Below are 27,710 nucleotides of genomic sequence, written 5' to 3' on the forward strand. Positions count from 1 at the left end.
CCAAAGAAACACCTAGACCTTCTCTTCTGCACCAGGGTAGCTCTCTGCCTGTCACCCTTCGCACTCACCCTGTCTCTGCAACTGCCCCCACTTCCCACCAAGGCTCACATTCTCTCACTCTCACTACTGCCTCTTGCCTCACTTGCTTTCAACACTCCCACTCCCAATCTCCCACATCCCCAACCCTAAATGCTGCCTCCTCTGCCACAAAACACCTTTCGCTCTCCTACGCCAATACTAACAGCAGTGCCACCCATTTTCCATTCGCTCAGTTAGACCCTTTCTCTCATTACAAGAGAAACAAAGCCCAGAGCTGGTCAGGAAGAGCCAGGAAGGGTGGAGGAATGCCAGGCATTAAGTTTCTCACCCTCTGAAAAGGACAGAATCCCAGGCCTTGTAGGAGAAACTTCTATGGGGGAATAAAGAAACGCCACCTCAGAAAGTATCACTCTTCATTCACTCAACTCTCACAGAAACCCCAATCTCAGTGTCATTCACTTCCTACCACAAGCCGCAATGCCCTCTCTCTCTCATCCTGCAGGTACTGCCAGCAACGCTACTGTCGCCGTAGTGAATTTGTCAGCTCCACTGGCAGCCACCTCCTTGACCTCTGGGGATAAGAGTACAAGACCCCAGAGGAAACATCTGTAAAGCTGCCTCTGCAGCTGGTTCTGGAAGAAACAGCGCAATCCTGAGGGCTGCCCAAGACCAGGCTGCTGCTCAGTCCTGGCAGGAGAGGACCCTGTGGTGTGGACAACCAATGACTCAAACCAGACACACAAGGAGGAACAGGAGCAGCAGACTAGCATGTGGGAGGCAATAGCACCCATTGCCCCAAGGCTGTGGCAATGCAGCAACCCATTGGACTGTCCACCATGAACACGTTGATGGCTGCCACGCCCAGGGTCCTCTGCTGGAGAGGCACACACATACCTGCACTCCATTGGCCCAGCCAGTGGTCCTCAGGACTGGAGGCATGGTGACAGGGGGACAGGGAGACGGGTGAGTACCTCAAGTGGCCTCTCCTCACAAGGACACAGGGCAGTGCCAGGATGGGCTCTAAGCCATACCTAGGTTTCTTAGAGGTCCTCACTCACAACACTCCTACCATTCTCTATGCTGTCTGATCCCTCTGTTTATGCTAAGGAAGGTTCACTTGTACCTGCCAAGACCACCCCTGGCACGAGTGGGCCGTCTAGCCACAAATCCCACCCGAGAGTTGCCTGACCAAACCTTTAAAGACATTGGGCTCCAGTGCTGAGCAGGTTCCCTCCACCCCAGCTGCAGAACCAGGGGAGTACATGGGAGGGAGAGGAGATGAAAACATATTGAGAGCACTTCAATGAGACAGTGACAATGCATCAATACTTGGTCAGGTCTCCATGTGACTCCAGACACACAGCAATGCGGCTGACTCCTAACTGGTCTCTGAAATGGCCCAGCAAGCCACTCAGCTCAAGGAAAATCAGGGATGGTAACAAACGCTGGCCACGCCAGTGACACCCAGATACAACGGAAGAGCTAGCGATAAAAATATGATCTCCAAAACTCAAGATAAGTCCTCAAAATCCCATCCATTAAAAACAAGACTTGAACTTAGTCATTCTTAATATCATACTTTTATCGATTTACAACGCAGCATTCAGACAGGTGACATTAAGACAACGGTTGGAAATTGTTTTTACTCTGTAGAAACCTCAAAGTGTCGCTGAATCCTTTGTGATACAGGGACTCCATCGTGGCTTGCCCTGGTGGAAACAGTGCCTGTCTGAGCCTCACAAAATTTGCAACGGACAACTGTAGTTGGAATAAGGGAGGGCAGTGTGAAAGAGAGGAAGAAACAACAGAAAACAAAGAATTATTAAGACAGCACACATAGTGTCAAACGCAGGAATTGATGACCTGCTTATTAAAGTCAACAGCCCTGACACAAAGGATTATCTGCAAGAAATGTAATATTTGCAGTCAGCAAAAGATCACAGAATGAAATCATAGCACCTTATTACAGTAATGGCAATGAAGGAAGCCATTTGGCCTGTTGTGAGCCTGTTGGCCCTCTGAAGATACAGTTCACCTCATGCCTCTGTCCTACCCTTTCCCTCCAGCACTATATATTTTCATTTCAGATAATGATCCAACTCTCACATGAAAGTTTTGAGTGCATCTGCCCTCACCACAATCTCAGACAGGGTTATCCAGATCCTAACCACTTCCTTCCACTCGAGGAAGATTCGCTTCATTTTGCCTTTGCTTTTCTTCTGTCAATCCCTGATATCTTTGCCGCCAAGTCTCGATCCTTCCCCCCTCACATCTACTCTGTTTGCACCCCATACGATTTTAATTACCTGTATCGAATCTTCTCTCAACCTCCTCATCTCCAGAGGAAACTGTCCCAACTTCTCCTGTAACATGACACCCCAACACATCTACTCAATGCTCTGACTAATGAAGGTATGCGTGCCAAATGCATCCTTCACCACCCTGTCTACCATTTAATAAACAGGTCTTAGATTCAAAGCATAGTCCTTACAGTTTGTTTTCGGCAGTTGGATATTTTTCAGGCTTTCTCTAGGAAACCAGTCACGGAAGCCTTGGGGTTGACCCCATCATGCTGAAATCTCATCACCAATCACCCTTCATTAACAAATGCTTTGACAATAGCTCTGCCTCTCACTGAGTCAGGCACTCAATATCCCTAACATTCACCCATTCATGTCAGCCAGGGCTCCCTGATTAAACCAGATTAAGAGCCCTAATCAGGGAACTCAGATTGAGGTCCAGCTGCCTGCCCTCTGTACAATCACTACACATGCCCATCTTCAGATCAATTTATATTCCTCAATCGCCAAGGTATATGAGAAGACATTGGGATATTAACACCAATCCAGATTTGGAGAAAAGCCAGAGCATGGCTTCATCCTCCACAAAGATCACTTTGCTTTGATACACTGTCAAATGGGGAAGCAATAGCTAGTGGTATTATCGCTAGACAACTCAGCTAGTGTTCTGGAGACCCAAGATCGAATCCCACCATGGCAGATGGTGGAATTTGAATTCAATAAAGAATCTGGAATTAAGGATCCAATGACGACCATGTAATCATTGCCAATTGTTGGGAAAACCCATCTGAATCACCAATTTCCTTTAGAGAAGGAAACTGCTATCCTTGCCTGGTCTGGCTAACATAGGACTCCAGACCCACAGCAATGTGGTTGACTCATAATCACCTTTTGGGCAATAAATGCTGGCCAAGCCAGCGCTGCCCACATCCTGTGAGTAATTATTTTTAAAATCAGGGCCTAATTGTACATGGAGGTCACAACCAGGTCAATAAATGCATCACCAGTGCAAACAACATTATGGTTTCAATGGCCGTTGCAAAACCGCACTGTTAAGGTGCAGGTACTTAAACAATGGAAAATACTTAAATCAACATCTTTGAAATAAGGAAACTGTTGTTTTTAAGCACTTGACCAGAAAGCTCACTTTGAAAAGCACTTACGATAAACTCTTGCTTAGCAATCATGACATATAGATTGCTTTGGGACCTGTCTTGAGGGCAGATATCCAATTTCCCACTGAAAGGGGAAACAGTCACGGTCTGTCCAGTGGATAAAATTGGAAGTCTGTTTGTTAATCCACCATCAATCCACATCTAGCAACAAAAACCAGCAAGGTTTTAGATTGAGATCCCTGTTCAGGGGGTCAGAGTGAATAAAGCAGAACCAATAAATCTTTCAGTATACACAGCAACAAAACTGTTAACACACCTAATTTTTCATTTAAGAACCACTTACCCTGCTCCAGTCATCACACTGAAATTTTCCCCATTTTATTTATGATTGCAACATTTATAACCAGAGTTTTACTTTATAGTAGTGTTTATTTATACATCACCTTCCACGACCACTGGGCATCCCAAAGTGCTTTACCGTCACTGAAGTACTTGTGAATTGAAATGGCAATAATAAGATTTCACTGAACATCATAACACAGAAAACACAGCAAAGCCATAGAGGTGTACAACACAGAAACAGACACTTCAGTCCAACTCGTCCATACTGACTAGATACCCTAAATTAATCTAGTCCTGGGAATCGGTTCAGCTCAGTTGGCTGAATTGTTGGTTTACAGAGCAGTGTAATGCCAACAGCGTGGATTCAGTTCCTGTCACCGGTTTGAGGTTAATCATGAAGGATTCTCCTTCTCAACCTCTTCCCTCAGCTGAGGTCTGGTGGTCCTCAGGTTAAATCACCACCAGTCGCTTCTCTCGAATGAGAGAGCAGCCCCTATGGTCTGGTAAGACTGTGGTGACACAACAACTTATCTAGTCCCATTTGCCAACATTTGGCACATACCCCTCCAAACCCTTCCTATTCATGTATCTATCCAAATGCCTTTTAAATGACATACACACACCACCCTCTACATAAACAAGTTGCTTGTTATGTTCCTTTTAAATCTTTCCCCTTTCACCTGAAACCATTTGATCCAGCAAGGTTCCATAAAAACTGGTGTTACCAGATCAACACCAAGTAAAGAACAGAGGGAAAATCCGGCAAACCAGGCAGCGTGTATGAGGAGATTCAGAATTAGCATTTCCAGTTGATGGTCTAATGAAAGGCCATTGACCTGAAATGTTTAGAGTTTCTCTCTCCAGATGCTGTCCGACCTGCTGAGCTTTTCCAGCTCTTTCTATTCTTAGTCCAGATTCCCAACATCTGTAGTATTTTGCTTCTGTATCTGCGATAACCAGGTAAGTTGTTTTTATGACGTTGTACGGGAAATCTGTGTTGGTCTGGACACCATCACTTCTGTGATATCATGCAATGGAATATTTTACATGCACTGGAGAGGGAAAACCAAGTCTCAATTTAAATTCCATTCTAACAGCTCTGGCAATGCTCCATTGGAGTGTCGGCCAAGGTGCAGGGCTCAATTTTCTGCAGGACAATGTTGGACTTGCTGATTCTGAAACAGGAATGCATCCACTGATACCCAACAGTAACAGAAAAGGCCAGTCTGGCAGGGGAGGAGAGAATTGGACTGAAAAACCAAACTTTGGTTTTTCAGTGCAGGACACACAACTTAGGAGCAGAAGTAGACTATTCAATCTCATGAGCCTGCTCTGGCATTTAATAAGACCGTCAGTGGCTCACTGTCTGTGTTTTAATTCCTTTAGGTTAGGACTGGGTTTCGAATCCACCTCAAATTGATGCAATGAGCATCTCTGTTCCATCCTTAGTACGAGCAATACATAAACATAACTCAGGCAACCGAAACTAATTCCCCAATGTTAAGTTCCCAGCATTTGTAGTCTAGGAACCTTGGGAACAATACATTAGTCCTTTTGGTCAGATGTAATAACCCTCTCATAGACTGCCAATTTGGCCCATTCAGCTCCTGACCTCATTAATGCTCTGGTTCAAATTTGGACAAAAGAGCTGAATTGCAAAGGTGAGATGAGATTGACTGCCTTTAATGTCAAGGCAGTACATAACAGACTGGGGCATCAAGGAGTCCTGGCAAAACTGAAGACAATGGGATTTGAAGAAACTTCACTGCTGGTTGGAGTCACACCTAACACAAAAAAAAGGTTGTAGTTGTTGGAGGTCAAGTCAGTTCGAGGACATCTCTGCAGGAGTTTCTCAGACCAGGGCCCGAGGCCATCTTCAGCTGCTTCATCAACAACCTTCCCTCCATCATAAGACGGGGAGGGTATGTTCACTGATGACTGCACAATTTTCAGCACCATTCACTACTCCGCAGATACTGAAGCGGTCCACGTTCAAATGCAGCAGCTCAGGGACAGGTTCCAGGCTTGCCATGATACATGACAAATAATGTGGCATCTGAAGCTATAGGAGGGCCTGGCAATGTTCATCACCAACAAGAGACAATGTCACCACACTGTTCCGTCACCGAGACAGTAGAATAGCCAGCTCCATCACCGAGACATTACGATACCCAGCTCCGTCACTGAGACAGTACAATACTCAGCTCCGTCACCGAGACAGTACAATTCCCAGCTCCGTCACCGAGACAGTACAATACCCAGCTCGATCACTGAGACAGTACAATTCCCAGCTCCGTCACCGGGACAGTACAATACCCAGCTCCGTCACTGAGACAGTACAATACCCAGCTCCGTCACTGAGACAGTACAATACCCAGCTCCGTCACTGAGACAGTACAATACCCAGCTCCGTCACTGAGACAGTACAATATCCAGCTCCGTCACTGAGACAGTACAATACCCAGCTCCGTCACTGAGACAGTACAATACCCAGCTCCGTCACTGAGACAGTACAATACCCAGCTCCGTCACTGAGACAGTACAATACCCAGCTCCGTCACCGAGACAGTAAGATACACAGCTCCGTCACCGAGACAGTACGATATACAGCTCTATTACTGAGACAGTACAATACCCAGCTCCGTCACTGAGACAGTACGATATCCAGCTCCGTCACCGAGATAGTACAATACCCAGCTCCGTCACCGAGACAGTACAATACCCAGCTCCGTCACTGAGACAGTACGATACCCAGCTCCGTCACCGAGACAGTACGATACCCAGCTCCGTCACCGAGATAGTACAATACCCAGCTCCGTCACCGAGACAGTACAATACCAGCTCCGTCACTGAGACAGTACGATATCCAGCTCCGTCTCTGAGCCAGTACGATATCCAGTTCCGTCACCAAGACAGTATGATACACAGCTCTATTACTGAGACAGTACAAAACCCAGCTCCGTCACTGAGACAGTACAATATCCAGCTCCGTCACTGAGACAGTACAATACCCAGCTCTGTCACTGAGACATACGATATCCAGCTCCGTCTCTGAGCCAGTACGACATCCAGTTCCGTCACCGAGACAGTACAGTACCAGCTCCGTCACCGAGACAGTACAATACCAGTTCCGTCACCTAGACAGTACAATACCCAGCTCCGTCCCTGAGACAGTACAATATCTAGCTCCATCACTGAGCCAGTACAATACCCAGCTCCGTCACTGAGCCAGTACGATACCCAGATCCGTCACTGAGAGTACAATACCAGCTCCGTCGCCGAGACAGTACAATACCAGCTCCGTCACTGAGACAGTACAATACCCATCTTGTCACTGAGACAGTACGATACCCAGCTCCGTCACCGAGACAGTACGATACCCAGCTCCGTCATCGAGACAGTACGATACCCAGCTCTATTACTGAGACAGTACAAAACCCAGCTCTGTCACTGAGACAGTACGATATCCAGTTCCGTCATCGAGACAGTACGATACACAGATCTATTACTGAGACAGTACAATACCCAGCTCCGTCACTGAGACAGAACGATACCCAGCTCCATCACTGAGACAGTACAATATCCAGCTCCGTCACTGATACAGTACAATACCCAGCTCCGTCACTGAGACAGTACAATACCCAGCTCCGTCACTGAGACAGTACAATATCCAGCTCCGTCACTGAGACAGTACAATACCCAGCTCCGTCACTGAGACAGTACAATACCCAGCTCCGTCACCGAGACAGTACAATACCCAGCTCCGTCACCGAGATAGTACAATACCCAGCTCCGTCACTGAGACAGTACGATATCCAGCTCCGTCACCGAGATAGTACAATACCCAGCTCCGTCACCGAGACAGTACAATACCCAGCTCTGTCACTGAGACAGTACAATACCCAGCTCCGTCACCAAGACAGTACAATACCCAGCTCCGTCACCGAGACAGTACGATACCCAGCTCCGTCACCGAGATAGTACAATACCCAGCTCCGTCACCGAGACAGTACAATACCAGCTCCGTCACCGAGACAGTACAATACCAGCTCCGTCACCGAGACAGTACAATACCCAGCTCTGTCACTGAGACAGTACGATATCCAGCTCCGTCTCTGAGCCTGTACGATATCCAGTTCCGTCACCGAGACAGTATGATACACAGCTCTATTACTGAGACAGTACAATACCCAGCTCTGTCACTGAGACATACGATATCCAGCTCCGTCTCGGAGCCAGTACGACATCCAGTTCCGTCACCGAGACAGTACAGTACCAGCTCCGTCACCGAGACAGTACAATACCAGTTCCGTCACCTAGACAGTACAATACCAGCTCCGTCACCGAGACAGTACAATACCAGCTCCGTCACCGAGACAGTACAATACCCAGCTCTGTCACTGAGACAGTACGATATCCAGCTCCGTCTCTGAGCCTGTACGATATCCAGTTCCGTCACCGAGACAGTATGATACACAGCTCTATTACTGAGACAGTACAATACCCAGCTCCGTCCCTGAGACAGTACAATATCTAGCTCCATCACTGAGCCAGTACGATACCTAGCTCCATCACTGAGCCAGTACGATACCCAGCTCCGTCACCGAGACAGTCCGATACCCAGCTCCGTCACCGAGACAGTACAATACCAGCTCCGTCACCGAGACAGTACGATACCCAGCTCCGTCACCGAGACAGTACGATACCCAGCTCCGTCACCGAGACAGTACGATACCCAGCTCCGTCACCGAGACAGTACGATACCCAGCTCCGTCACCGAGACAGTACGATACCCAGCTCCGTCACCGAGACAGTACGATACCCAGCTCCGTCACCGAGACAGTACGATACCCAGCTCCGTCACCGAGACAGTACGATACACAGCTCTATTACTGAGACAGTACAAAACCCAGCTCCGTCACTGAGACAGTACGATACCCAGCTCCGTCACTGAGACAGTACAAAACCCAGCTCTGTCACTGAGACAGTACGATACCCAGATCCGTCACTGAGACAGTACAATACCCAGATCCGTCACTGAGACAGTACAATACCCAGATCCGTCACTGAGACAGTACAATACCCAGCTCCGTCACTGAGACAGTACAATACCCAGCTCCGTCACTGAGACAGTACAATACCCAGCTCCGTCACTGAGACAGTACAATACCCAGCTCCGTCACTGAGACAGTACGATACCCAGCTCCGTCACTGAGACAGTACGATACCCAGATCCGTCACTGAGACAGTACGATACCCAGCTCCGTCACTGAGACAGTACGATACCCAGCTCCGTCACTGAGACAGTACGATACCCAGCTCCGTCACTGAGACAGTACAAAACCCAGCTCCGTCACTGAGACAGTACAATACCCAGCTCTGTCACTGAGACAGTACAATACCCAGCTCTGTCACTGAGACATACGATATCCAGCTCCGTCTCTGAGCCAGTACGATATCCAGATCCATCACCGAGACAGTACAATACCAGCTCCGTCACCGAGACAGTACAATACCAGTTCCGTCACCGAGACAGTACAATACCAGCTCCGTCACCAAGACAGTACAATACCAGCTCCTTCACCGAAACAGTACAATATCCAGCTCCGTCACTGAGCCAGTACGATACCCAGCTCCGTCACTGAGCCAGTACAATACCCAGCTCCGTCACCGAGACAGTACGATACCCAGCTCCGTCACTGAGACAGTACAATACCCAGATCCGTCACTGAGCCAGTACGATACCCAGCTCCGTCACCGAGACTGTACAATACCAGCTCCTTCACTGAGACAGTACAATATCCAGCTCCGTCACCGAGACAGTACAATACCCAGCTCCGTCACCGAGACAGTACAATATCCAGCTCCGTCACTGAGACAGTACAATATCCAGCTCCGTCACTGAGACAGTACAATATCCAGCTCCGTCACTGAGACAGTACAATATCCAGCTCCGTCACTGAGCCAGTACAATACCCAGCTCCGTCACCGAGCCAGTACAATATCCAGCTCCGTCACCGAGACAGTACAATACCCAGCTCCGTCACCGAGACAGTACAATACCCAGCTCCGTCACCGAGACAGTACAATACCCAGCTCCGTCACCGAGACAGTACAATACCCAGCTCCGTCACTGAGCCAGTACAATACCCAGCTCCGTCACCGAGACAGTACAATACCCAGCTCCGTCACCGAGACAGTACAATACCCAGCTCCGTCACCGAGACAGTACAATATCCAGCTCCGTCACTGAGACAGTACAATATCCAGCTTCGTCACTGAGCCAGTACAATACCCAGCTCCGTCACCGAGACAGTACAATACCCAGCTCCGTCACTGAGACAGTACAATACCCAGCTCCGTCACCGAGACAGTACAATACCCAGCTCCGTCACCGAGACAGTACAATACCCAGCTCCGTCACCGAGACAGTACAATATCCAGCTCCGTCACTGAGACAGTACAATATCCAGCTCCGTCACTGAGCCAGTACAATATCCAGCTCCGTCACTGAGCCAGTACAATACCCAGCTCCGTCACTGAGACAGTACAATATCCAGCTCCGTCACTGAGACAGTACAATATCCAGCTCCGTCACTGAGACAGTACAATATCCAGCTCCGTCACTGAGACAGTACAATATCCAGCTTCGTCACTGAGACAGTACAATATCCAGCTCCGTCACTGAGCCAGTACAATATCCAGATCCGTCACTGAGACAGTACAATATCCAGCTCCGTCACTGAGACAGTACAATACCCAGCTCCGTCACTGAGACAGTACAATACCCAGCTCCATCACTGAGACAGTACAATGTCCAAATGGTTTTGAAGGTTTATAAAGTAAGGTTGGTTAAGCTGGGGATTTTTTCACTGAAGCATAGGAGGTTCAGAGACCATCTTGTAGAGTTTATAAAATCATAAGGGGTATAGATAGAATTAATGGCAGTTATCTTTTCCCTGGGATATAGGATTTCAAGGCACAGTTTTAAGAAGTGGAAAGATATTTTCAAAAGACATGAGGGGCAAAGTTTTAACACAGAAGGTGGTTTGCGTGTGGAATGAACTTCCAGAGGAAGTGGTAGATATCGGTACAATTACAATGTTAAGACGACATTTGGATAAGCACATGAATAAGAAATGTTTGGAGGGATATGGACCAGGGGCTGGCAGGTGGGACTAGTTCAATTTGGAATTACGGTCAGCATGGACCGGTTAGACCAAAGGGTCTGTATTCGCGCTATATGTCCCTATGGCCTCATTAATTGCTACCAATGTTATACCTTATTCTCAATATTAACAGAATACAGCTCTACACCACTGCCATATTTATTCTTCATCTTAGACCGCCACTCAGGTTTGGGAAATTACACGGGTTCAATAGATTGTGAGGTAGATTGTGTCATATGTGGGGGGCAGGACTGGACAGAAAACCTGTTTGAGAGGTTTGTGCAACCCCTCCAATGTCGCGGCGTTGCCTCTGCAGATTTCTAACGAAGTTTCCCGATATGTTTTCTCCCATCCCAGATGAACCTTGCCCTGTATTGACCAGTCCCAATCCAGACTTTCCCACGAGTTGGGAGAGATGATTGACCTTTTCAGGGAAGCATTGATGATATTTCTTTTCACAAAGTTCCTATTCTGCTATTAATGGAATCCTATGCTCCATTGCTGCAGATTTAGAGACATAGACAATAGGAGCAGGAGTAGGCTATTCGGCCCTTCGAGCCTGCTCCACCATTCCATATAATCATCTCAGTACCCCATTCCTGCTTTCTCTCCATACTCCTTGATTTTTTAAGCTACAAGGGCCACATCCAGCTTCCTCTTGAATCTATCTCGTGAACTTACCCCAATAGCTTCCTGTGGGAGAGAATTCCACAGGCTCTCACCTCCCTGAGTGAAGAAACTCTTCCTCATCTCACTCCTGAATGACTTACCCCTTACTCTTAGACTGTGACCTCAAGTTCTAGACTTCCCCTACATTAGGAACATTCTTCCTGCATCTAGCCTGTCCAGTCCCACCAGGATTTTATATGTTTAGATTACTTACAGTGTGGAAACAGGCCCTTCGGCCCAACAAGTCCACACCGACCCGCCGAAGCGCAACCCACCCATACCCCTACCTTTACCCCTTTAACCTAACACTACGGGCAATTTAGCATGGCCAATTCACCTGACCCGCACATCTTGGGACTGTGGGAGGAAACCGGAGCACCCGGAGGAAACCCACGCAGACACGGGGAGAATGTGCAAACTCCACACAGTCAGTCGCCTGAGTCGGGAATTGACCCGGGTCTACAGGCGCTGTGAGGCAGCAGTGCTAACCACTGGGCCACCGTGCTGCCCACCTTTCTATGAGATCCCCCTCATTCTTCTAAATTCCAAGGATTACAAGTCCAGTTGATCCAGTTTTTCTTCATTTGTCAGTCCTGCCATCCCGGGAATCAGTCTGGTGAACCTTTGCTGAATTCCCTCAAGAGCAAGAAAGTCCTTTCTCAGACTGGGAGATCAAAACTGCACGTAATACTTGAGGTGTGGCCTCACCAAGGTCCTGTATCATTGCTGTAAGACATCCCTGCTCCCATACTCAAATCCTCTTACGATGAAGACCAGCGTGCTATTAGCTTTCCTCACTGTATTCTGAACGTGCATGCAAACATTCAGCGACTCCTCCACCATGATACCCAGGTCTTGGTCCACCTCACCTCATCCTAAACAGCCACCATTCAGAAATAATCTGCCTTTCTGTTCTTTTGCCACCAAGGTGGATAATCTCATACACAGTACTCCTCGGTTCAGGAAGGATGCAAACATAAATCAGCCATAATTCCCCCTTGCTGATTGCTCCTGTTGCAAACTGCTCATTGCAGGATCAGCCTGCTCTGTGCTGCCAATTAATCACCAGATCCTGAACAACTGCAACACTCTGAACTATCACAATTTCCATAATAAAATTGGAAGAGAAACAGCAAAAAAAGAATTATATGTGAATCTGACATAGTTAATTATCTTAACTCTAACACTAATGTAATTCTATGGCAGCAAGAGCTGAAAGCAGCAATTCATAAAGATTCCTAAAGATATTTTTACCAGTGTTTTTACTGAGCTTCAATCATCTGTCTAATGCTTACTAATCTACTTGAATAATATTCCACCATATACCCATTTCTGCACAACAGTTTATTTTCCACTAAAAGAAAATTGATATTGATGTGATTTCCTGAAGAAGGGCTTATGCCCGAAACGTCGATTCTCCTGTTCCTTGGATGCTGCCGACCTGCTGCGCTTTTCCAGCAACATATTTTCAGCTCTGATGTGAATAAGCTTTGCATAGTAAACATAGGCAGTAAATAGTTTTATTTGGCTTCAGGACTATAGTTGGAGATTACTAATCTACAACTTGAGACATGTTACATGACTTGGGGACAGTTATTGATTTTATGTTTTAATTTCTCTCTTCATTTGGCCAATTTCTTTTGTCCCGTTACATTTGAACTTGTGCAATGTGCATCAACGATTTGACAGACTCAACATAGCTCCATGCCAAGAGCTCAGATGAGTTAACAGTACCATGTCATTCCAGCTCCTGAACACTGCCCCATCTCACCTCATTTCATCATTCTTTCATCTCTCCAGGACAGAATTCACATACACACTGTTTAATTGTCTCACTGGCTCTGCTTTTCAGATATTTCAGCTCAGATCCCGGATCCCGGCACCCTCTTGCCAAGTACCATCAGCTCCTTGTCTCTCTACAATTTAAGTAAAGGTCCTTCTTCTCAACTTCACATCTTCATCTGAGCTGTGAATATCTCCAGCCACTTGTCAAACTTTACCTGATTACCCTCCTGAAAAGCAGCTTGGGACAACACAGGGGATACACGAATGCAAGTTGCTGTTGAGCAGAGACTTTGGAATGGTTTTCCCATCTGTATAATGAGAGGGTCGGCTAAAAATCAGCTGCATAATTGCGAGCTCAACGGCAGTCTGCAACACTTCACTTCAAACGTGTTGCATACAGACTTCCAGCACCCCAGCTGATGCTAGCGAACCCTGGTGTGCCACCATCTGCTCAATCGTTGTCAGAGGCAACAAGGATCTGGTGTTGGCACTACAGTTTTGACACACTTCCTATCGCAATAAACCACAATTGCAGAACTGAACAGTGACAGCATATTAACCATCTATTGTGATCCACAACTGTGTTCATGTCCCACATTTCTTTTTGTAAAATAGAATGATGGAAATTTTGTACAGCAAACTTTTTATCAACCAGCATCTATGGGACCAGGAGTGTGCCAGCTAGTCAAGAGGTCCACGTAATCAATGTAAAAATACACACTGTGTAACAGAAACATAATGCGGGGGATATACACATCACTCTTACATTTTACTAACAGAATAAATCACTTCAGTAATAATGCAACTTTGCCTTAAATAAAACTTACTGGCAGAGAGCCTTCTCACCCGCAGCCTCAACTGACTACTCGGTATTTCAGGTGTATCATTTTTACCGGTTTATCAAGAATGCTGGTTCATAAGATACTGGTCAAAGTTTACAGTAATAATATTTTTGGATGTACCCTCCATCTCAAATGGAGGCTAGTGTTGTTGGTTGATGTGAGGTTCTGTTAGTTAATGCAGGCTCAGAGGGGTGCCACCAATGAAATAATGACTGAGGAAGGCAAGGCAGTGTACAGCCGAGTTCACAAGTTCACAGCCAGACGCAATAACAAGTGAGAGTAAATTGATAAATATATGAATGAGAAACATTTGGAGGAATAGGGGCCAACTGCAGGCAAATGGGACTAGTTTATTTGGGATTATGATCAGTGTGGACTGGTTGGACCAAAAGGTCTGTTTCTATGCTCTATGACTCTTACCCTTCTCCAGTATCTGAGATCTGAAGGCGCAAATAAAGAGAAACCCTCACTGGCTGGGGAGTCAATGACCAGAAACAAGATTTCAGATCATTAGTAAAAGTCCTGGAAGTAAGATGAAGAGAATATTTTTGCACGGTGAATTAGATTTGCGAAGTCTGGCCCCTTCAGACTGCTCCCCGATTCAATAAGATCCTGACTGCCTGGAAAAGTGGCAGAAGAGTTGTTAGTAACTCTCATAAAAGAGAATTTGATAAATATTTGAAAGTGAAAAATGTACAGGACTTTGGGGACAGAGATGGAAAGTGGGACTAATTGGATGTGGTAGCTCTTTTGAAGAAAAGGAAAGATTAACGTTTATACGCAAGCGATTTTGACAACAGAGGAATGCTTCAATGATTTTACAGTCAATAAAGTGTTTCTGAAGTTTAGTCACTGCTGCAACCAATTTGCACCAAGCAAGTACCCACGGAGAGCAATGTGATAAGGAATAGGTGATTTGCTTTTGTAAGTGACAAGTTATGGCAGTCCCTGCTCTTTGAGGTAGTTCCACGAGATTTCTCACCCACTTGCAAAGGGTACTTTGGTTGACAAGTTGTGAAAGCAGCTGTGTTTCTGACAGTGCAGCATCAGACAGGCAGCCCTGAGTTTGGTGCTCAAGCCCTGCAGGGGAGGCTTGAATCCAGAGCCTTGAGACTCAAAAGGTGAGAGGCTTCCAGGTGAGTCAAGGCTGCCATAAAACACTGCAAGCCCCACATGTTACCAACCCCCAAACTGCTGATGATATCATACATCAAATGATGTCAAACTGCGCTGTATTTTTAAAAACATATTCACAGGATGACGGCAGCACTAACTAGGCCAGGATTTATTGCCTATCCCTGATCGAGGTTGAGAGGCAACCACATAGCTGTGGGTCTAGAGTCACATGTAGGCCAGAATAGGTAAGGATGGCAGTTTCCTTCCCTAAAGGAATTAGCAAACCACAAGGGATTTTTCAGCAATTGGTAATGGACTCATCGTCATCATCTGGGTGACCAACACGACACTCCCAATCAGATGCTCTACTCCCAGCTTCAAAACAGCAGGCAAACCCCAGGTGGACAGAGGAAAGACTTCAGGGATACCCTCAAGTGCAGCATTCCCATCAACACCTGAGAATCACTGGCCCGAGACCACCAAAGTGGAGCAGCAGTATCCGGGAAGGGGTCGAGCACCTCGAGACGTGTTGTCGGAAAGAAGCAGAAGCCAGGGGAAAACAGCGTAAGGAGTGTGCTCCCAAACCCCACCCATCCACCCACCCCTTCCAGCGACCACCAAGTGTGGCACAGCCTGTGGTAGCTGTATTGATCTGTGCAGCCACCTACAGACTCACCCTGAGAGCAGGACAAAGTCATCCTCATCTGCGGGGTCCACCGATGGTGATAGATTCTTAATTCCAGGTTTTCATTGAATTCAAATTGCACCATCTGCCGTGGTGGGATTCAAACCCAGGTCTCCAGAACCTTACCTGGGTCTCTAGATATCTAACACTGTCCTGAATCAAAAGAAATCCATTCGCTTCAGATACAAGAGTTGGAACTGAATTGACCTCTCCTACCTTTTGTTACAAGGCTGTTCGTAAATTAAGTACAGTCACGCACTCCGGTGTAAACTAATGGATGAGTTCAATCCTGAATTGTACAGTGTTTATTGCGCTATCACAATGAGTAGTTCAGATGAATGATATGGATGTATTTATTTATTTTTATTAATTCACTGGATGTGGTCTTCTGGCTGCGACAGCATTTTTTGCCCATTCCTAGCTCAGGTAGAGAAGATGGTGGTGAGCTGCCTTCTTGAATCGCTGCAGTCCAGTTGGTGCAGGTGGACCCACAATGCCATAAGGAAGGGAGTTCCAGGATTTTGACCCAGTCACAGTGAAGCCACAGCATTATATTTCCAGGCTGGGATTGTATATGCTTCAGAGAGGAACTGTCAGCTGATGATCCTTCCATATCTCTGTTTCCCTTGGCTTCTAGATGGTAGCAGTCCTGAGTTTGGAAGGTGGTGTCTATGGGGCCTCGGTGAATCTGCTACAGTGCATCTTATAGACAATACACGTGCTGTTACCATGAATTGACGGTGGAGAGACTGAATCTTGAAGGTGATGGATGGGTTGTCGATCAAAATATCAGGGAAGTGCTAAGGTGTAAAAGGAAGCAAGTTTGCCCATTAAACAAGTTCCATGACCTGATGCCAATCTCCTGCTTCTCCCCATACCCTAGCACATTATTTTTCATAAATAATCATCCGATGACCTCTCGAATTCTCCAATTGAACCTGAATCCACCACACTTTCAGGCAGTACATTCCACCCTCTAACTACTTGTGTGAAAATGTTTGTCCTCATTTCCCTCTTGCTCTTTTTGCAGATTGCTTTAAGTCTCTACCTTCTTGCTCTTGTTCCTTTTACAAGTGAGAACAGTTCTCTTCTCTTTCGAACCCACTCATTATTGATCGTCTGATCGTCTCTTAGCCTTCTTCTCTCCAAGGAGAACAGTCCCAACTTCTTCAAATCGACCTTCACAACTGAAGTTGGAACATAGAACATGTTCGGCCCTCTATGTTGCACCGACCTGTGGAACCAATCTGAAGCCCATCTAACCTACACTAGTCCATTTTCAACCATATGTTTATCCAATGACCATTTAAATGCTCTTAAAGTTGGCGAGTCTACTACTGAAATCATCTCTGATACCATTCTTGTAAATTGCTTCTGCACTCTCTCCAATGTATTCAAATACTTCCTATAATGTGACACCCACAACTATATACAATCCTCTAGGAGAAGTCTAACAAGTGCCTTATACAAGTTCTTGTCCTCTAAGCTTTCAACTCTATTAACAAAGCCAAGAACACTGCATGCTTTATATACTGTTCTTCCTACCTGTCCTGCCACCTCCAATGATCTGTACACACATACATCCAGGTTCTTCTCCTCCGGTACCTTCTTCAGAATTGTACTCCCTATTTTGCATTATCTGTCCATGTTCTTCCAACCAAAGTACAAACTCATAGGAACGGAACCTTACCTGGCACCTACCAGTCCACTCCTCAAACCCATCTGTATCCTTGTGGAGTTCTATACTGCCCTCACAGTTCACAATTCTTCCAAGTTTTGTCTTGTCTGCAAATTTTGAAATATCTCCCTGATTGCCAAGATCTAAGTCATTCATTTGGATCAGGAAAAGCAAGCACCCCAATATTGTCCCCTGGGAAATTCCACTAGAAACCATTTCTCCAGCCCGAAAAATATCCATTGACCATTACTCTCTGTTTCTTACCACTCAGTTAATTTTGTATCCTTGTTGTTAATGTCCCTATTTACATCATGACCTATAACCTTCCTCACATCTATTGTGTGGTATTGTATCAAACACCTGGACGGCACGGTGGCACAGTGGTTAACACTGCAGCCTCACAGCGCCAGAGACCCAGGTTCAATCAGGTGACTCTCTGTGTGGAATTTGCACATTCTCTCCGTAACTGCGTGGGTTTCCTCCGGGTGCTCCGGTTTCCTCCCACAATCCAAAAATGTGCAGGTTAGGTGGATTGGCCACGCTAAATTGCCCATGGTGTTAGATGAAGGGGAGAAAGTGAGGTCTGCAGATGCTGGAGATCAGAGACGGAAATGTGTTGCTGGAAAAGCGCAGCAGGTCAGGCAGCATCTAGGGAACAGGAGAATCGACGTTTCGGGCATTAGCCCTTCTTCAGGGTCTGGGTGGGTTGCGCTTTGGCGGGTTGGTATGGACTTGTTGGGCCGAAGGGCCTGTTTCCACACTGTAAGTAATCTAATCTAATCTACTTTTTGAACATCCGTGTCCACCATATCACTGAGCCTGTTACCTCTTCAAAATACTCCAGCTAGCTAGTTAAACATGATTTCTCCTTTAGAGATCCATGCTGACTCTTCCTAATCAACCCACCTTTTCCATGTAACTACTAATTCTATCCCCCAAATTGTCTCCAAAAGCTTCTCTACCATTGAACTTAACCTTAGTGATTTGTAATTGCTGGGCTTATTCTGAAAACCTTTCTTAACTTTGCCAAGGTAACAACGCCACTACCACCACCACTGGTGGGTCGGTGTTATCAATGGGACAGGGCATACCAGGGCCAAATGGAATATAGGCAAAAGTGAGGACTGCAGATGTTGGAGATCAGAATCAAGATTAGAGTGGTGCTGGAAAAGCACAGCAGGTCAGGCAGCATCCGAGGAGCAGGAAAATCGACGTTTCGGGCAAAAGCCCTTCATCAGGAATGAGGCAGGCAGCCTCCGGGGTAGAGGCTCCCTGAATCATTCCTGACGAAGGGCTTTTGCCCCAAATGGAATGTACACTAGGTTGTTAACAGAAGCCAGGGCTCTGAGGAAGGGTCACTCAACCCGAAACATTGACTCTGACCTCACCACAGATGCTGCCAGACTGCCAAACTTTTGCAGCAATTTCTGTTTTTGTTTCCGGTTTACAGCATCGGCAGTTTTTTTCTTGGTTTTCATCAAGAATGAGCGGAAGATGTGACCGTCAATTTTCCAGTCCTCACTGTATACAGGTGCTGTGCTGGAGGACAACTGATGGTATACCTTTGTTTAAAAAAGGGATGATTTGGAGGCGCCAGTGCCGGACTGGGATGTACAAAGTTAAAAAATCACACACCAGGTTATAGTCCAACAGGTTTATTTGGAATCCCTAGCTTTCGGAGTGATATGTGCGAACTTCTTGGAGGTCCTCCACAAGCAAGTGCTTCCAAATAAACCTGTTGAACTATAACCTGGTATTTTGTGTGTTTTAACTTTAAAAAGGGAGCACAAGATGGACCAAATAATTATGTATCAGTTGGGCCTAACTTCATCAGTGGGCAAATTATTGGAATGCTTTCTGAGAGACAGGCTATACTTAAAGGACAGAATAATCAAGCACAGTCGAGATGAATTCATTAAAAGAAGATCATGTCTGACTCACTCAACTGAATTCTTTTGAAGGGAGAATCAAAGAAAGTTGATGAGGGTAGTTGATGTAGTCGACATGGACTTCAGCAAGATTTTTGATAAAATCCCAGAAGGCAGACTAATTTAAAAAAGGGGATCTAGGGATTAGATCCAGCGCAGTGACAGGAAACAAAAGGCAATTTTTGCCAGGTGCTTTTGCACCTTAGAAGCCTGTTACCTATTGGTGTTCTGAAGGTGCAATATTTGGCCCTCTGCATTTTCCATAAATTGGATGTCAATGTAATGGGGTATGACCAAGAAGTCTGTCAACAAGACAAAAACTGACTGACGGTTGACAGTGAGGAGGGTAGCTATACGCAACAGCAAGATATCAATGGTGGCAGAAAAGTGGCAATTGGAATGCAACCTGGAGACATGTGAGGTGATACACTTGAGAAGTCAAACAAAGGCAAAGCAATGCACAATTAATGGGAGAATATTGAGAAGTGTAAAGGAAGTGAGAAACTTTGGAATGAATGTCCACTGACTTCTAAAGGTGGTAATGTTAGTAAGATAGCTAAGGAGGCATACGGAATCTTTTCCTTTATTGGCCATGGCATTGGATTCAAGAACAGGGAAGTTATGCTGGCTCTGTACAAATGATTAGTTAAGCCACAATTACAGGTAGGGTTCTGAACTCATCATTATTGAAATGATGTAATTGTGGTAGAGGAGGTTCAGGGGAGATGTAGCAGGATATTGACAGGACTTGTAAAAAGCAGCTAACAAGAGACAGTTGGATAAGCTGGGGATATTCTGCTCAGAATAGATCTCATTGATGTGTTCAAAATTGAGAGGAGCTGGACAGAGTGGGTGGGAAGCATCGATTTACCCGAACAAAGCTGTCGGTGACCAGGAAGCACTGATTTCAAGAAATTTATAAAAGGTTTAGAGAGTAGATAGAGTCATAGAGATACACAGCACTGAAACAGACCCTTTGGTCAACTCGTCCACGCCGATCAGTAATCCTAAATTAATCTAGTCCCATTTGCCAGCATTTGGCCCATATCCCTCTAAATCCTTTCTATTCATATACTCATCCAGATTCCTTTTAAATGTTGTAATTGTACCAGCCTCCACCACTTCCTCTGGTGGCCCATTCCATACACATACCACCCTCTGCATGAAAATGTTGCCCCTTAGGTCCCTTCATATCTTTCCCCTCTCACCCTAAACCTATGCCCTCTAGTTCTGGACTCCCCCAACCCATGGGAAAAAAAAGCTTGTCTATTTACCCTATCCATGCCTCTCATGATTTTATAAGGAAGATATTTTGACGCAGAGAATGGCAGTGGTCCTGAAGGATAGAAAAGGCAATAATTTTTGACTCATTTAAAAGGGTTGTCTGGAAGTACACCTCAAATGCAGTAACCTGCAGGGATATAGATCAAATGCTGGAAAAAGGAATCAGGCTAAGTCAGAGAAAGAACAGGCTGTGGTCTCCTTCTGTCCTGTAACAGTTCAATGATTCTGTGTTGGAAATTATGTTAGGAAATTGAAGGCCAATACACTGAGGCAGTTCTGCACTGTCAGTGATGTTGCCTGTTTGTGCATTGAGGAACAATCTGCTTGAGCAATTAAGTACCTGTGAGCTGGCTATATATAAGCTGGAAAAGCCCTGCACATTCTAACATGCACAGCTTGCTGGGTAATGCAATGGGCAGCCTTAGAGTCAAACACCATTGAAAGTCAAGGTTTCCAGGACCAAAGGATGGGGAAGGAAGGTATTCAGAACTTATAAAGGAGTGGAAGGGAAAAGTTTATAAAATATGGAGATACTGAATTTGAAGTTCTCCTGTTTGGATTACTTTGTAATCAATTGGGTCAAGGTGACCTGGTGCACTACTGCAACAACAATGTGATAGGTGCCACCTCAATGCTGTGGTGGCCCATGTTTTGCCTTCATGTTAATTCCAATCTCAGCCTTAAGGCCAGCAATTTAATTTGTCCTGGGAACGAAGGAATAGTAGTCATCCCTTCAAAAGTAGGATCAGATCAATGTCTGAAAGACACCTGGGACTGGGTCACATATAGATTCAATAGCAAGCTTCAAAACAGAATTGGATAAATACTTGAAAGCAAAGAAAAACATGTGAGACAATGAGCTGGGAGTGGAACTAAACAGACCTAAATAGGCTTGTTCAAAACAGCCAGCACTGATTTAATGGGCTGACAGGTTTCCTCCTGTGCTGAGGGATTTAACAACGCTGTGATCAAATAAAATATTTATAAAACAAACATTTACAAACTATTTATCAAACAAAATACAAATGTACTTTCCCTTAAATACAAGTGATAATAAATCATTCAATTAAACAGAGATTGAAGGATGGCAGGATAGAAGACCAGTTTGATTACAAACAGACTGAAGTGAGATGCAATACACGCCATCCTGTGCTATAACAGCAAGCAGGTTAAGACCTCCATCAAATTGCAGATAAAGGAACTTCCTCAGTACAAGCAACAGTTTTGTTATTAATTAATTGCACCGTATGATCCTGGCCTGAAATTTATTCCTTACCACCCAGTGGAGCCAATCTACTGACAGCTTCCTCATGTTACATTTTGGCAATGTCTGCGAGATTTCACCCTACTTCTTGCTTCAATTTTCTCAGCTCCTGCTCTTATCTGCCGTGCGTCTGCCCTCAAGTGACCACTTCCATAGTAACTGCTGTCAGTTTTGCAGCAGGCACAGGTCCTCGTGCGCAAGTTACACATTATACTTCTAAATGAAGTTTGAACAGAAAACACACAGAACAAAACACTGCTATTATAGAAAAGCCAATGCATACTCACTTCACCTCTATACTCCACTGCCTTAATCCCAGCATAGAATGGCACAAAGCTACTGGCAAGAAGAACCTGTTGAGAAATAGCAATTGTCAGCTTTCAAATATAAATCTGCAAAGATAATATTTTGCTGTCTACAGATGACTTAATGTACATCCCATGTGATAGCATCAAATACAAAGCACCTCTCAGTTTGACTCCAGCCAGTTGTGGGGGCTTGCTCTGAGAAAATTAGTTGCTGTATTTCTGACATTACATATACTAACTACATTTTGAAAAGTGCTCCATCAGCTGTGAACTACTTTCAGGCCATCAAGGTGGCAAAAAGGCACCCTTTCTTTTTCAAATATCCCTACAGTATTGGTAATCTCTAGGTTGTGCTGGAAATTAATCTTTGATTCTCAGAGATTCCAGGGCGATACTGTCAAATGAGTTAAACTGATATGGATCTCCTACCTGACCCAGTCTAGACAGGCCAATCATGGGTCGAGGATGCAGAGAATCCCATAGGGCTTTATCAATGGCTCGCTTCTCCTTCACTGTGTGACTCCCACGATAGGCAGCCCACTCTCAGTGCTGGTTCTCCTGCCTGATAGTAAACTCAATGTCCATGCTCTTAGTTCCGGGGGTTGTAACAGTTCTCCAACATCAAGCGATCAAGCAAGCCTAAAATGATCCAAGGCAACTGAAGGAAATTGATAAAGAGTTGACGCGTTCAGTGTGTAGCTTCTCAAGTCAAGTGTCAGGAAGTCAAGTTTGCATCTTGGTGGGATTAAATGACTTTGCTCTATTCTTTCACGGGAAGTGGTCATTGCTGGCAACGTCAGAACTTGCTGTCTATCCCTAATTGCCTCTGAATTGAATGGCTTGTTAAGTTATTTCAGACAGCAGTTAAGAAGTAGCCAAATGTCTCTACTCTGAGCCAGAAGGCCTGGGTTCAAGTTTCACCTACTCCAGAATATTTCTGAACAGGTTGATTTAAAAAACAGAGGCAACCACAATGCTATTAGCCTGGAGTTACAGATAGGCCAGCCCAGTTCCTTACAGGACATTAGTAAATCAGATGAATTTTTTACAGCAATCGACGATAGTTTAATGATCACCACTTCTGAAATTCAAATCTGATTTGATTACAGGAGTAATAATGTCTTGCTGCAGTTTTGTAAAACCTTGCTTTGATTTCTATTTATTAAAGGAGAGATATGTTTAAAGGAGAGAGGATTTGAAAAGTTCACCAGATTAATCCATGGGACGGAGGGATTGAGAAGGCTGGCTCTCTGGTCCCTGGAGTGCTGAAGATTAAAGGTGACCTCATTGAATCTTGTCAAATTCTCAAAGGGCATAAGAGCGTGCACGTAACTTTTCTCCTGGTTAGCAAATTGACATAACTGCAGGATAAGGTGGTCATTTAAGACTGCAATGAGGAGGAATTTCTTCACTTAAAGGGTAGCAAATCTTTGGATTACTTTGCAGACTAAAGACATTGGGAGGTTGGGCAGCACCGTGGCACAGTGGTTAGCACTGCTACCTCACAGTGCCAAGTACCCAGGTTCGATTCCAATCTTGGCTAACTGTCTGTGTGGAATTTGCACATTATCCCAATGTCTGCGTGGGTTTCCTCCGGGTGCTCTGGTTTCATCCAAAGATGTGCAGGTTAGGTGGATTGGCCATGCTAAATTGTCCGCTCGTATCCAGGGATGTGCAGGTATTAGCCAATGGCAAATGCGGGGTCAGGGGGATGGGTGGAGGAGTTGGGTCTAGGTGAGATGATCTTTGGAGGGTCAGTGCAGACTCCATGAGTCAAATGACCTCTACTGCACTACAGGCATTCTATAATTCTATGATATCAAGACTGCGCCCACTCCTGCTTCCTATGTTCAATTCCAGATTTATTAATTGAATGTACAATGCCTCAGTCCTTTGACCCTATGTCCCCAAACTCCAAGTTACTAGCTTAGTAACATTATTATTGCCACCATCTGCCACTCATTAACACAAATGGAAAAGGAAGACATAAGAATGTTACAACTTCAGCTTTATCTCCCTCAGTAAGCCATGAATGTTTTCAGGTTACCAAAAAGAGATGGCAAAGTAGGGATTTTTTTTTAAGAAACATAAATAGGCTGAGTGTACTTATCTGCAATCTTCCAATAAGTGAAATTCTATTGCCTGCTTATCTCCAAAAGGCGAGAAAAAAAAAGTAATTTACATATTGGAGACTCGAGATCTAATCTGCAAAGTCACAAGTAAATCTAAATTAAGACACTTTGCGAGAACAAAATATGACATTAGTAAGAATTTGTTGGTATTGATAGAAAGCCAATGGTAATAAATCTCAGGGCACTGCAATAATAAAACACCAGTAAGCTACAATAGGATTAGAGTCAGCTTTATAATAAAATTTCCAGTCAGTCAGAGTCATATAGCATGGAAACAGACCCTTCGGGCCAACCAGCTTATACCAACCAAAATCCCAAACTAAACTAGTACCACTGCCTGCCCCTGGCCCATATTCTTCCAAACATTTCTTATTCATGTACTTATCCAAATATCTTTTAAACATTGTAACGGTACCCTATCCAACACTTCCTTTGGAAGTTCATTCCACACACAAACCACCTCTGTGTAAAAAGATTGTCCCTCATGTCTTATTAAAATCTTTTTCCTCTTACTTTAAAAATACGTCTTGAAATCCTTCATCCTAGAGAAAATACCCTTGCCGTTCACCTTTTCTATACCCCTCATGATTTTATAAATCTCTGTAAGGTCACCCCCCAATCTCCTATGCTTTAATGAGAGAATTCCCAGCCTCTACTTATAACTCAAACCCGCCATTTCTGTCAACATCCTGGTAAATCTTGTCTGAACCCTCTCCAACTTAACAATATCCTTCCGAAAACTGGACAACCAGAACTGGACACAGTGCTCCAGAAGAGGCCTCACCAACATCCTGTACAACCTCAACACGACATCATAACTCCTACACTCAAAGGTGTGAGTAATGAAGGCAAGCATGCTAAACATCTTCTTAACCACCCCGTCGACCTGTGATGCAAACTTCAAAGAATTATGTACCCTAAGTGTCTCTGTTCTACAAAACTAACCAAGACCCCACTTCTAACTGTTTAAATCCCGCCCTTGTTTGTTTTACCAAAATGCAAGACTCTCCTTCTCAACCTCTTGCCTCACCTGAGGTCTGGTAGCCCTCAGGTTAAATCACCACCAGTCGCTTCTCTCTAATGAAAGAGCAGCCCCTATGGTCTGGTAAGACTATGGCAACATAACAATAACTTCTCATTTATCCAAGTTAAACTCCAGCTGCCATTCCTCAGCCCACTGACCCAATTGATCAAGAGCTCTTTGTAATCATCTTCACTGTCTACCACCAATTTTGTTGTCATCCGCAAACTTGCTAACCAGCATCAGTAATCTCATGACTTTTAGTACTGTCATGCTTAATAACTACTGCAACTAAACAATGAGAAATTGCTGAGTTCTGAGATGTAAAGGGATCTCTGTGTGTTGTAGTGCATGAATTGCAAAAGGTTAGAATCCATCTACAGCAGGTAATTAGGAAATCTAGCAAAATATTATCATTAATTGCAAAAGAAATTGGATACAAAAGTAAAGAAGCTAGGATTCTGTTACACAGGTGAGACTCAGACTGAGTACTGAGTTGGTGACCTTCTTTAGGGAAGGATATCAATGACTTGGAAGTTGTTCTGAGAACGTTTACCAGGCTAATTCCTGGAACAGGATAATCATGCTCTACTCGAGTTTAGGAGAATAAGAGGCAACTTTATTGAAACATATAAGATCCAGAGGGGTGTGACAAGGTGATGTGGAGAGGATATTTCCTCTTATTGAAGAATCTACAAGTAGTGGTAATTATTTACAAATAACATTTTGGACCAAGTTTCAGAGAATTGTTTTCTCACAGGGTTGACGGTCTTTGGAACTGTCTTCCTCAAATGAATAGAGGAAGTAGAGTCTTTGACTATTTTTAAGACAGAGGTAAATAGATTCTAGCTAAGCAAGACTGAATGCTGAAAGGTTATCAGGTTAGGTGGAAATATGGAATAATCAGATCAAGTATGATCTTAATGAATAGTGCAGCGTGTTCAAAGGGCCAAGGGGCCGACACCGGCTCCTCATTCAAATGCTTATGACTAATTGATTGAACAGATGGGAGCTACTTTCTGATCATTTGTGCTTATTCCCGAAGCATGATCCACGTCTGGTCCACTGGAGTTCCTTCCTAGCTTTTGGACCTACAATTAACTTCGAAGGGAATTCCTGAAGGACTGAAGGAAAGGGAGGAAGGAAAGAATGAATGTGACAGGGAGTGAATTAGAGGTGTAGTGGCCTTCACTTTCAGGGTTAGTGAGACGGAGTGTAAAATTAGTGCCTACAATCGGAATCTGTATAAAACCTTAGTAAGATCACAATGAACAGTTTATGGCTCTACACTACCGGTGGGATGTCAAAGTAAAACAAAACTACAGTGCAGATTCATCAAGGTTAAGTTTGTTGTCAATAATTATATATGGCAAATTAGAAAACTGTAGCTCTCTTCACTGGAACAGATCACCAGTGATATGATACACGTTAAAATGACGAAGATTTGGGCAAAGTACAGAGGAACCTCGATTATCCGGCATTCAAGTATCCAAATTTCAGATTATCCAGACAAGACCACAAGGTCCCGATGCTTGGCTAAACTGTGTTATCTGGCATTCGATTATCCAAATAAAATCCTCCCCGCCCATGTTGGGTTAGGTTTTGGACCTCCAATCAACTTCTAAAGGAATTCCTGAAGGACTGAGGGTAGGGGAGGAAGGAAAGAAAGAATGCAACAGGGAGTGAATTAGTGATATAGTGGATCAGCCGAACGACACAGGCAGGGAGTATTTTGTTCAGATAATCAAATGTTCAGATAACACCGTATCGGGACCTTGCGATCTTGTCTGGAGAATCAGAAATTTGGATAATAGAGGTTCCTTTGTAGATAGAATCAGTTTGTTTGTAATAAGAAAGAGGCCAAGAGCAAGGGGTCAGAGATAATAGTAGAGGTTAAGTAAGAGATTGCTTTTTCTTTGCAGAGTGGGTTGAGATTGTGGAGTGAACCAAGGTTAGAGCTGACGTGGCATGGGACAAGTTGCAACAGCGAATGGACTTCTCAGAGAAAGAGCTTTGTAGAGTCACAGAGGTCT

General features: G+C 44.8%; 1 protein-coding gene across 8 annotated transcripts in view; it reads right to left on the reverse strand.

The window, feature by feature from the left end:
- Positions 1–1,595: 1,595 nt before the first annotated feature.
- Positions 1,596–27,710, reverse strand: part of pnpla4 (patatin-like phospholipase domain containing 4) — a 51,637-nt gene continuing 25,522 nt past the window's right edge. For all 8 annotated transcript variants that reach the window (XM_087988409.1, XM_087988408.1, XM_043692416.2 and 5 more), the window contains 3 exons: positions 22,504–22,569; positions 3,503–3,655; positions 1,596–1,797 (listed from right to left, as the gene is read on the reverse strand). In XM_087988409.1, the coding sequence (XP_087844535.1) occupies positions 1,657–1,797; positions 3,503–3,655; positions 22,504–22,569 (360 nt within the window). In that variant the 3' untranslated portion in view covers positions 1,596–1,656. The remainder of the gene's footprint in view (positions 1,798–3,502; positions 3,656–22,503; positions 22,570–27,710) is intronic.

Source organism: Chiloscyllium plagiosum, unplaced genomic scaffold (assembly GCF_037043375.1).
Source record: "Chiloscyllium plagiosum isolate Xiang-an unplaced genomic scaffold, Cpla_swu_hap1 HiC_scaffold_6, whole genome shotgun sequence".
Taxonomy (NCBI): domain Eukaryota; kingdom Metazoa; phylum Chordata; class Chondrichthyes; order Orectolobiformes; family Hemiscylliidae; genus Chiloscyllium; species Chiloscyllium plagiosum.